The sequence below is a fragment of the Mesoplodon mirus genome (genome assembly GCF_964341445.2).
Source record: "Mesoplodon mirus genome assembly, chromosome: 19".
Lineage (NCBI taxonomy): Eukaryota > Metazoa > Chordata > Mammalia > Artiodactyla > Ziphiidae > Mesoplodon > Mesoplodon mirus.
This window is the reverse complement of record NC_138995.1, coordinates 32,005,877-32,018,291: the sequence shown is the minus strand read 5'-3', so window position 1 is coordinate 32,018,291 and position 12,415 is coordinate 32,005,877. Positions and strand designations below refer to the sequence as shown.

At 38.0% G+C, this 12,415-nt stretch overlaps 1 protein-coding gene across 2 annotated transcripts in view; it reads right to left on the bottom strand.

The window, feature by feature from the left end:
* Positions 1-12,415, bottom strand: part of TOX3 (TOX high mobility group box family member 3) — a gene marked incomplete at both ends in the record, with an annotated part of 105,773 nt that overhangs the window by 26,166 nt on the left and 67,192 nt on the right. Inside the window, 2 exons of one of the 2 annotated variants that reach the window (XM_082607645.1) lie at positions 287-541; positions 4,623-4,688. In XM_082607645.1, coding sequence (XP_082463771.1) covers positions 287-541; positions 4,623-4,688 — 321 coding nt within the window. The remainder of the gene's footprint in view (positions 1-286; positions 542-4,622; positions 4,689-12,415) is intronic. The other variant, XM_082607646.1, reaches the window with a different exon arrangement.

The following is a 12,415-nucleotide window of genomic DNA, read 5'->3' as shown; positions in this document are numbered from 1 at the left end:
GAAGATGGGCTGCTTTCAAACCAATGAATCAGACTTCTCAGAAACTCATTTCAAACCAGAAGGATCTTGTTGGGTCCTCCTCTTTCAAGTCAACCAACCCAGCACGCTCTTGTCCCACACCAGGGATTAATCCACTACCTGCATTTAAATGGCATTGGGAGGAAAAATCCACACGTCCTCTGGTGGATAGGCACGAGCATGTTTTAGAACATGGGCTCTCAGATCTTTACCCTGAGAAGTACAAACAATAACTAAAACACTTTCAAGCAGTAAATTTGCTGCCTACCATATGCAACCCACTGCTATGAAGCACGCCATCTTGTTCCACGAGATTTCTTGAGATTGTAATGGAAGGAAGATCCAGGCTTTGAGGGGGAAACTGGGGCGTGAATTCACTTCCCTGGGAAGGCAACGGATCGCTGAGGCCTTGAAAAGGTAGAAGTACATCAGGCATGCCCAGAGCGGGGTCCGACTCTGGAGGTGGCGTGATCGGGGGTATTTCAAACTCCTCATCTCCGAGGCTTGGTGTATGGAACGTCTGCTAAAGGAAACAAAATACAGATATCTTCATATTCTCTTCCTATATCTTATTTCTCCTTGGAGGGAAAAAGAAAGATTTCACATGAAAATACTACATAGCTAGGCCAAATATTTATTTCTCAAATGAAAATATCTTAAACACAGATTTCCATATATAAAGTTTTGCTGATCATTCTGATTAAAGATTTGTCTCATTATCATATGATTTTAATGGAGTATCAGTATTAACAGTTTTTTAATGCGTACTTAATTAGCAACATCTGTCTTTGTTGTTAGTTGGAGCACCAGCAACATTAGATTTGGCTATATAACAAATTGCCACTTTATTGATATGTTAGTGAAACGGCTCAAACGCTTACATTATCCACATGCTTCATCAAATGCTGACGATTTTGTGGAGCACACACACAACATTAATCCAGAAGTGAACATTACACATATTTACTTTCTGCCACAACATATAAAACAAGTGATATTGAAGGTATGGTTTGCTTTTTAAATTTCCTTATTGGTATATTCTCAAGTGCAATGAATGCTTCCATGGAAATTGTTACTGTTTGCAATACAGCATTTCATATAAGGATTATCAGAGTACATATGTCCACGGCTTTTATTTAAATTGTAAGGAGAGTTGTTTTCTTTTATAGGAAGATTTTGATATGTATTTATCAGAACACTTTTCTTCCAGTCTTCAGCGTTTAGAGACCATAGGACGAGCATAGAGATATATTGATAGAAATGTTCTAATTCCATGGATGTTGCTCAATTACCTAGACAAGTGTTATTTCTCAAGACCTAAGTAAATAATGCATTGTTTTCTTCACGGATACTTAGATTCTTAAAGATAGTGTTTTCACATAGGGCCTTGGGATGCAAATCAGGGCTGCCTTGCTGAACCCCATGAATTGTCTTTCTTAAAATAGAACTTGGATTTTGTGGGGAGAAGGGTCAAGGTCTAGAATATTTTTTTGGTAGGATGAAGGGGTTCAGGGACAGCTCAGATACTTTTTATTCCTAGCTCAGAGGGTCAACATTATAGTTCATTTATTACTAATAGCATTTTTTGAAGAATGAATTGGTGCCAGATAATTTGAATCTGTTGTAACTGGTTAAAAGAACTAATTAAGAGCTGAAAATCATCCTTCTTCAAGCTATCAATGATGATGTAACTTAAGAACCATTTGAGAGAAAACAGAAACAAACGTAAGGGGAAAAAAAAAACATTTCTTGCCTATAGAACCTGTCAACTACTATTTGTATCTCACCAGAAATAAAGAGGTCACAAGCTATGGGAGTCTATGGCAGGACAATTGAACATCTTGAGGTTCTTAGCAGATTCAATAGATGCAAAACATTAGAGCATAATAACACATTTGAAAGCTAGAATGAAATATTAGATTTTCTGACATATTTATTCTAATAATGACCCCCCAAGGATGTCAATTTCTGACTGTGGTACCCCGAGTTCTCAAACACAAAGGGATGAATTGGCCACAAGCGTGGTTGGCTAATGAATGTAACCCTATGGCTGCATTTGCCGTTATTTTGGCACTAATGTGGTCTAGTAACAGATGCAACTGTAATTTGTGACTCATTTGCTACCCCATTACTGCTTAATGAAATCTAACATATCACATTAACAATACGGATAAACACTCATTCTTGATATGTGGCATTTGGCTGTTTTCATTACCACTGTAATTAACACTTGAAATATTATTTCAATAAATATTTAAAGTACTTTAAAAATGGTCAGGGTAATCATGACACAGACAGAAAACATAAAGCAAATGTGTGAATTTCAAACTCAAAGCATCCTGGTCCCAGTAGTGTTATCTACAGGGCGATATCTATGGGAAGGGGATCGGTTTCAGGCACAATTTCGACTTTACAGCATCAAATCTAAAGTCTTCCTGAATTAGTCTGTACTCATTAAAATGTTAAAAAAAACAAATAAATTTACTTTTAATGCAGTGATTGGGAAATTAGGCACATGCTATAACATAGTGCATTAACATTTACTTGGGCTTTATTTTTTCAAGAAAAGATGTACAGTGAAATAATTATATAAGATTACTACTTAAATTCTAACATGTCTTAAGTGAGGCAGTTAAAATTAAGGAGGTTGTCATTTTTATTTTTGTTAAGGAATAAAGAGAGATCTTACATATTATGTGTTCCTCCAGTATATTTTTTAAAAGACAAATTAATTTTGAGCTAGAATTTAATATATTACTATTTCATAACCTAATAAAATAATACCATAATATTATATTATATAACTAAGAAAATGCTAAAATCTTAAATGACTTTTAAAGAGGGGTAATCCATTAAATATAAAGTTAAACATTCCTTAGAGAAAAGAGTAATCACAACACTGGTTATCTGAGATAATAAAAATAACCAAGTATGGCAGCAACCAAAGAAAAAGACATTAACTTCTGCAACTATGCCATATGACCAATATCAGATTAATCAGTTAGAGTTTATATGATTACTTTTTACAGATATTGACTTTCCAGTGTTTACCTTGTACATGTTAAAGTAGTATGTACATGATTAAATACCATCTGTACTGAAATGTTCAAAACATTTGTTCCTTTTGATAAAAATGCAAATCTGGAGAACTGTTGTATCAACATATAACAGCCAATGTCTGACACGGTGAATTATCACAGCTGGAATTAAATTGTCTCTGAACAGCTGCTGGCAGTAGAGCTTTCATCAATGTTTGATTCAAATGTAGGGAAAAAAATCCTACAGAATGAAACATCATGTTGTCCTTACAGATGGGGTTTGTGCTCATTATCACAAACAACACAGCAGCCAGTGCCAAACAATATTCCCTTATCTAGGCAGTATCCTTGGTTAGAGAGATGATGGTCACTGCAAAAATGATTAATCTACGGGATACCCTTAGTTCTCGATTCCCCAACTTTTTCTACTAATTTCTCCAAGTTAATTTCTTCCATACCACTTGCTTCCCTGTAACTGAGATCATTTACGAAGCCATTATGATTTTCATTCTCTGGGGTCAAGCTGGTCCAGTTTCCTATATTTGAATGTATTTGGAAAATGAAGACTTTTTATTACAGGAATCACAAGAGGAAATGTTCCATTTGGACCAATTTCACTTCTGCTTGTTCTTGTTTTAAAATCTTAAATCTCACACAGTCTACCATTTTTAAGAAACCATTTCTTTCTTTTAAAATTTGTATTGGAGTATAGCTGATTCACAATGTCGTGTTACTTTCTGCTGTACAGCAAAGTGAGGCAGTTATACATATACATATATCCGCTCTTTCTTCCCCCCCCCGCCCCGCTCTTTCTTGATCTAATCAAGATGGAGGTTGTTCTGGAGGGCAGGCCAATGAGACCAAGACAGCAGCCTTAAGTCACTAAGTAGGGAAGGCAGTGAAAACAGCAACAAAAATATGTTTGTTCCATGGGCACTGGTAAACTGCAGACAAACTCAGAGCCACCATGGTGTTGCATTTCAAATCCATCGACTGATTTTCCTAGCTATAGCCGAGTCTTGGAGCGTGCCCATTCATTCATTCAATACATATTTATTGAGCACCTACTATGTGCCAGGCACTGTATTCAGGTGTGGGAATCTAACAAAAACACTCATTTTACACCACTCTCACTGAAGACCCCAGAAATTGTAATACTGTTCTGCCACACTGTTCCCAAACCATGTCAACTTAATGAAATTATCCCCAGAGCTGTGTGCAGTTTAAATATTTCCTATTAGGAGTCCCTTCCATCCTAGTTTCCAAATATAGTTTGGATAGATATTCTATCCTTTCTTATATATTTACTCTTGCTTGCATCTATATTCTTTTCATCAAGAGATGTGTATGTGAATTACTAACGTTCCTAACAGCCTATGGACAAGTGATAAAGACTTGTCAGGTTATTTTCTCTTCCAATAAGTTTTTCTCGTTTTTCCTCCGAAGTCGTTACCTCGTGCCACATAATAACAAGATAAATTCAATACTTGGCTTTTGCCTTCCAGCCTGTTAAATGATCTAAATAACGCACAAAACATGAGCAGATACATTAAGGCAGACACCTACCTCGCTGGCTGCAAAGAAAGCGTTGTTTGCTTCAGCCATATTCATGTAGTTATTGTTACTTCCAAACTGAAAGAAAACAGATCGTTTTATGTTAATATGCAGCATCATAAAGAATTCTGGGGGTTTACTTACTGCTCAGATGGGATTTGGAAAGAATGTTGGTGTTATGAGATAAAAGGGTGGTTTCACTCGGACCAAATGTGAACTGTGACAGATTTCAGAGCGCTATGCTATATGCTGTCGGCTGGTTCCCTCAGAAAATAAAGCACCGAGTTAAGCTAACGCGATAATTCTAGAAAATAGTGTTGTTTCTCATCGAGACTAATAGCAAAGGGAGACAATTGTAAACATTTGGCCAACTGGTCACTAGTGGGTGTTGTTTATCGAACTGGCATTTGTCAGAGGTTAGCAGGAAAAGAGTTTCCAAGAAAATCACCCTGACACATTTTTAAAGCATGTTGGGATTTCATAGCTTACTTTTCAAGAACAGATGTCACAAGTGTGGGTAGGTTAAAATGTGAATTAAAGTGAATAGAATTCAATTCCCAGGACTCAAATTCTATTTTCCCGTGAATGGGGTGTGGCATGAATATAAATAAATAATAAGACTAAAGAGTATTTTTTAAATCTCCAGAGTTTAAAACGATATCTATATCCATCAGAGCTGTTGAAAACAGTGGTATTTAATCTCTCAATGTAACATTAAGTGCAAAGAGGTTTAAAATATAAGCGGGATCCTATGAACACAGCAATTTTTATTTAATTCCCTAACACAATAGCCCATTCAGGCCATCACAAATAAGACTGTATCAGCATTTCAGACATAAGCCCTTTCCTTCTAGAGACCTGTTATCAAAATGTAAAACTTGGATTTTGGCAGAAACGTATTTTAAGGTTCAGATGGTCTAAGTAGGAACGTTTTGTTGCTTTAAACATTCTCTTATCAGTCTGGCAATGTGGAAAGGCTCTGTGAGCATAATTATCCGGAGCTATATTATCTTCATGATTTTTAAATGGTAAAAGAATGCCCTTCTTTTTATAAAGTGTATTATTTCCTTCCTTTCATGCATCAAATAACACATAGGTTTGGTCTCCACAGGGTGAAATGTATATCCATTCTCTATTATAAATAGAGCTAGTAATTATTTAAAGTAAAAGGCACAATTTTCCCAAAGAGATAGGTACACAGATAGATACAAACACACAGATAAATACAGAGAATAAATATAGATACAGACACATAGATATGAAATACCCACATAATCCTCCTCCCAATAAACCCACAAGCACTTATTTCTGGGGGGCTCTCATCCTCTGACTCTGAACCTGTAGGATTCGTGCACAGAAGTGGGACTGACACGCTGCACTTTCTCGTGTCAGGGATCCAAGAACCAAGCAGGATTTATACGGAAGGCTCTAAGGGTTCCAGAACGCTTGTTATGGTCTACAGAAGCAAAATCCCACCCTGTAAAATCACACCTAAATACATCCTCACACAACGAGCCCTCAGATTCATTTGGATAAGTATCTTTATAAGGATTTATGAAAGATGTATTTGTTAGCATTTAAGAAAGCCCTTTATCTAGTTTCTCTGAAGCCATGTGATATCAAAAACACATGGTGATGGCTTCACAAATGTATACTTATCTTCAAACTCATCAAGTTGTATACATGAAATATGTACAGTTTTTTTGTAGGTCCATGATACTTCAATAAAGTGTTTTAAAAATAATTTAAAAAATAAAAAGAAACATGTGAGCAGGAGCATGAACACACACACACAGTTTTCCCCCATTATTTATTTTATTTATTCATTTATTTATTTTGCGGTACGCGGGCCTCTCACTGTTGTGGCCTTTCCCGTTGTGGAGCACAGGCTCCGGACACGCAGGCTCAGCGGCCCAGCCGCTCCGCGGCATGTGGGATCTTCCCAGACCGGGGCGGGAACCCGCGTCCCCTGCATCGGCAAGCGGACTCTCAACCACTGCGCCACCAGGGAGGCACCCCCATTTTTTTTTTACAACGTTAAATATATGCAAGAAAAGGGACAGGTTTCTATCTTGGAATTTTTGATGAATGGATGATTTTAGAGTTAAGATCTCGGGCCTCCATTTAGAATGTTCTTTTTGGAGATTTATGAGAACTTGGGCCACGATGTATATTCTGCGTACCAATTCCTGAAAGCCTGTATCACAACTTTACTGTTATTTAAATGTAGGTTTTGTTGGGGAATTAGACATCCATTTAAGGCAAACAGCTCATTATCAGAGAGCATATTTTTAAAGATTAAACTCACTTATTATCCAATAGCACCTAAAACAACAAAGAAAAATAAAATGGCTATTAAAGAAGGGCCTAAACAATTCAAAAAACAAATTAAGCTTAGAGTGAAATAAGAACTGGGTTAGAAATCCTCTTCTGAACAGTTAGTATGCGAATGTAATTACTGAAGAAACCACAGCTAATCAGCTGTGAATTGTATCCATTAATTAGTATTTGCCCTGGAGAAATGAGAAAAATCAGTAACAACGCTGGCACGGTGGCGTGCTGATGAGCCACGAGACGGCTCCCACCGTGGTTCCTCAAGCAGGTGGCTCCAGTGGTCCACGTAATTTGAAAAGCTCTCACCTGAAGTACTGAGCTGGAATTACAAAGCACTCCTCGCATATCTTTTGTATCTATATAAGGCCTTAATTAATGGCTTTTAATTTGGAAACACTCGGTGATCAGGCGGGAACAGCTATAAATAATTTCAAATGGAAGCAAAGGTTCCTATTCTGTTTGGGGTAAAATATCTCCTCTGCACAGATGGATTCAGACATTGACTTGTTGCAATCATCTTTCTTCTGTGCAGGGGGCTGGGGCCCTGGTTTAGAGAGGAAGAGTAGTCAGAAAAAAAAAAATACAGGATGCCCAGTTAAATTTCATTTTTAAATATACCACTTCTTATTTTAGTATAAGTATGTCCCTTGCAGTATTTGGGATAAACTTATAGAAAAAAAAATTATTCTTTATTTATGGGGGATTCAAATTTAACTGCATGTCGTATGTTTTTATTTGCTAAATCTGGCCACCCGACTGCCATGGTGGACCTGATCGGGAAGAAAGGGATCCCATGTTTCCCTGGCTTTACCTTATTGAGTAATGCTAGCTTAATTTTATTTATTTTCTTTTAAAACATGACCTCTGAATCTTGTGTTGCTTGTTTCATGTAAGAACAGGTCCAATTCTGAGAGAAAAAGTGATCCTTTGGGGTGGATCTCTAATATAATGACCTCAGAACAGTTAACTTTAACTGAATTGTGTACAATTAAATTTATGTTCTAAGAGACCATGACATCGGTAAACACATTATACTACAAAAACCCTAGGTCCACGAGGGAAGGGGCCTTAACTGTGTTCACTGCTGTCTCCCTCAGAACTAACAACAACGCCTGGCATATGAGAAGCCCTCCACTATTTGTTGAAGGAAGGGAGAGAGGAAGAAAGGTCGATCGCATTTTAACTTCAGTGTATCATAATCAACCATTGTAAATGGAGCAATTTTATCCCTTACTTTTTTTATGATGATAATGGTAATAAGGGTTTACCCAGTGAAGTCCTCTACATAATTTCATTTAACTTTCCAGAGTGGGACCAAATGTAACTTATTTTCCCAAAAACCAGTTAGAGAAATATAATTACTATCCCTATTTTACAGATGAACACACTGAGGCTTTTTGGGGTCAGGCAACTTGCCCAAAATCACAGATACAAGCAATGAAGTCTGACATCCCTCCTGCTGCATAATCTGTATCATTTAGGTTCCAATCGCAGCAAAAAACTTGAATATTTCACTCAGTGATCAATTTCAAAACTTTATTTTTAACGATCTTACTCAAAGCTTGAATTTCCCAGAGGGTATCTCATTTACTAAGTCTAGTAAAACATTCCTCAAGAAAAGGGTTCCAAAGTCCAATAAGTTTGGGAAAGGCTGTGGATCACCGCCCTCTCTTGGATGAGTCACAGTGCTCGCTGTAAAGTTAAAGGCTCTGAGAAGTCCTGCAGTTCACTCTTCAGCAAATATTTCTATGCCTACAACATGCAAGACACTGGAGACAAAATGACACAAAAGACGGCAAGGTTCCTACTTGGACACACCTGACTCTAAGTGGGAGACGGTAAACTTCTCTCCCAGGTTCGCTGTGGAGCGCTTCCTTTTCGTTTCCTCCACACCTCGTGGGAACACACTTTGGGAAACCTTGTTCCAAATCCTTTATTGACAGTACTTTCTTACTATCCCTGGATCCTTCTTATAAAAGCTAATATCGTAATTTTGCACCATGGTAAAATTTACGCATTTTGCGAATCAACTAAATGCGAATTTCTACATTATGCAATTCTAAGTCACCTTAATTTGGCCTATTTCCAAACTTTTTCGATGGTAACTCTCCACTGATGTTCCTTCCAGGATCCCCTACCCAATGATATAAGGTTCTTCTATGCGATTCTAAGTCACCTTGATTTGGCCTATTTCCAAACTTTTTCGATGGTAACTCTCCACTGATGTTCCTTCCAGGATCCCCTACCCAATGATATAAGGTTCTTCTATGCGATTTCAAGAGTCAAAACAAAATATTTCAAATAAATTAAATGAAATTCAGGTGAAACAGAGAGTTAACCACTCTAAAGAGCATTTAAAAACATTATGAAAGAAATAGGCCAATTCCAACTGTTTTAAAGACCTCATATATATTGGGAAGTGGTCACTGTGAGGCAGGGGCATTTATGAGGTACGCTGGTGATGATCGGTCCCTTCCAATTTGATAGGCTCTAATAGGTGTGATCCCCAAAGATACATTCTCAAAAGATATAATTATAAAGCAGAGCTAAAACAATTACTCTGCGTGTCGAACTTCTGTATCTTAATAATTTCACAAAAGAACATCTTCATTGTACTTGGAGGTAGGTTTGCTTTCACTGCTTGATGAGTAATTATAGCTTTGGCAAATACAATTTATGAAGGACATCAATTAAAAAGGAGCATTGCAGGATTTAAAAAAAATTATTAAAGACCATCGTGTTTGTGGCCTGACGAGCCATGTGAAATGCCAAAGTAAATTAATGGAGATTGTTAAGTCTAGCTCGTCCAGCAAAAGGCTTGGAAGACAGTGAAACAGCAGACAATAACCCATCTGTAATCACAAGACGAAGACTTCAGCCTGGTGAGTCCACACAACATCATTTTCACTGAAATTATTTTGACACCCATGTGAAGAACTGTATGGGCTTCTAATAAAACAGCATTAACTACAGGGTATCAAACAGCTAAACGGCACAAATTTAATCCTAAAAAAAAAAAAAAGATAATCCTTTGAATTCTCTTTTCTTTTTTCCCATTAGATTTGTTAGCAGACACCATCCAATTTGATGCCTCAGTAAGGACATCTGTCAAGTTGCTTACACAAATGAACTGTGCCATCGTGATCAAGTGTGCCAAGCATGGTCACATGATAGAGAATGCTGCACTGCTAAGTTCACACACTCTCGAAGCCTCTGTTAACTGCCCCGCGGAAAAGAACTTACCAGAGATAATCAAGTTTTAACCATTTTCAGCAGTGGTAATCTGTTTCAAGATAGAAAGCCCAAAAGAGTGAACACGAGCCCAATATGGCGAATGATAATAATACTGATGATGATCAGAGGTAAATTTGGAGTGCCATACCAGGAAACAGAGAATGACTTGGTCAATAAAGTCAGTCTGTACCAAAGGTTAGGGGGTCAACAATAGGCTAGAAACAAAAAACTGCAAACAATGGACTATGAGGTATAATTAGCAGAAGAACATACATACATATACACACATAATTCTGCTAATTATACAATTATACATTGAGAGAATTATGCACACACATATATACAATTATACACACATACATATATACATATGCACACATACATTAACAGGTTCAAGTACAAAGCAAGATTTTTTTTAAAAAAATAAACTTTCAAAAATATTATTTACCATTGCATATGCTAAAAACTCCTAGATAATTATCTCCTGAGCACCGGACTCATATATACAATTGCCCACAGCACTTCCCCTTGGTTGTCAACAGGCATCTCAATCATGCAAGCAAAACTGGATTCCTCATCCTCTCCCCAAACCACTCCACCCGCAGCCTTTCCTCATCTCCTTTGATGGGGAAGTGACTCAGTTCCGGTGACTCAGGCCAAAAATCATCCTTGAATCCAGTCTTTCTCTCTCCCTTCCCTCATCAAGTCATCAAAGGGCTCTGTTGGCTCATCTTTCCAATTATATCCAAAGCTGACCGCTTGCCACCCCTCCACAGGATTCAGGCAGGCCCCAGCCATCCGTTCCCTCCTGCATCCCTGCTGCAGCCTCCTGGCAGGTCCTGCTGGCTCTGCCATGCTCCCACCACAGTCTATTCTCAGCACAGAGCCAAAGGAATCCTTTGAAAATCCAAGGCAGATCACATCGTTCCTCTGCTCAAAACTTTGCAATGGCTGCCCATTCACCCAAGGGAAGAAGCCCAAGTCTGTACAATGGCCCCATTTCTTCTCTGACCTTGGCCAATGTTCTCCCCCCTTGATTATCCTACCCTAGCCCTGCTGGCCTCCTTGCTTTTGCTTCAAGACCCCGGACACATTCCTGTCTCAGGGCCTTTGCACTGGCTGTTTCCTGTGCCCAGACTGTTGTCCTTCCAAGTGTCCCCATGGCTTGCTCACTTCCCTCCTTTTGAGTCTTTTCTCAAATGTCACCTTCTCTCTGACCACTGTATAAAATTTCTTGGCAGCCCTCCTCCACCTCTAGAACTCTACCCTTCTTTCCCTACTCGATTTTTTCCATAACTTTTCAACATATTTCTTGTATTTCTCCCCCCACTAGACTGTAAACTTAATAAGAATGTGTTATCTGTTGTTTACACTGATGTCCCAGTGCCAAGAAGAGTGTTTGATAAATAGTAGGTGTTCAATAAATCTCAATTGAATGAACAAACAGATGAATCAATTTCTAGATGTGAAATGATGGTATGTAGAATTGTCCTCCAGGCCAAGCAGGGCACAGAATAAGCACTTGAAATTCAAATGAACAGGAGAAACCAAGCGTCTGTCACCACAGGTCCCTCCAAAAACCACGCCAATGGGGAAAAAGTGGTAATAGGAAGAATTATACATTCTAATAAAATGAATATTTGAAACACTAGAGATACTTAGCTTGAAAAAAAATGCTTTATTCTAGCAAATGCACTTACCCTTTTCTAGAAAAGATAAAAAGGGCTAGGTGGGTGGGGTTGGAGTGTCAAGGATGGATGCCTTCAGTGGCCAAAAACAAGCTGCAGTGAAAAAAGAGGCAAAAAGAAAAGAGAGAGCCAACAATCTAACATCACTGGGGCAAGAATTTGAGCATGAAATTTGATAGCTGATTTTTTTCTCATTGAAAAAAATCCTGTTTTTTGAAGATTTTGCTTTGTAGTCTAGGTCAGAGTTTCTCAAAGTGTGGTGCTAGGGACCACGGAATAAGCAGATGCCTGGTAACGGTGCAGATGACCTGATCCCCACCGTGGATTTACTATATCAGAATCTCTAGGCAGCAGGAACCTAAAAATCTGTATTTTTTTTTTACCGGCTTCTCAGGAACTCTAAAATACACTCATACTTGAAAACGATGAGCCTGATTAATTTTAGGCTAGTGGGTAGAAATTTCTTTTTAAAAAAAACCCTTTTCATATATAGGTTGCTGATCTTCCTGAAATGCTGATATAGCACAGGCTGTAGTGTTTAGAGGAATA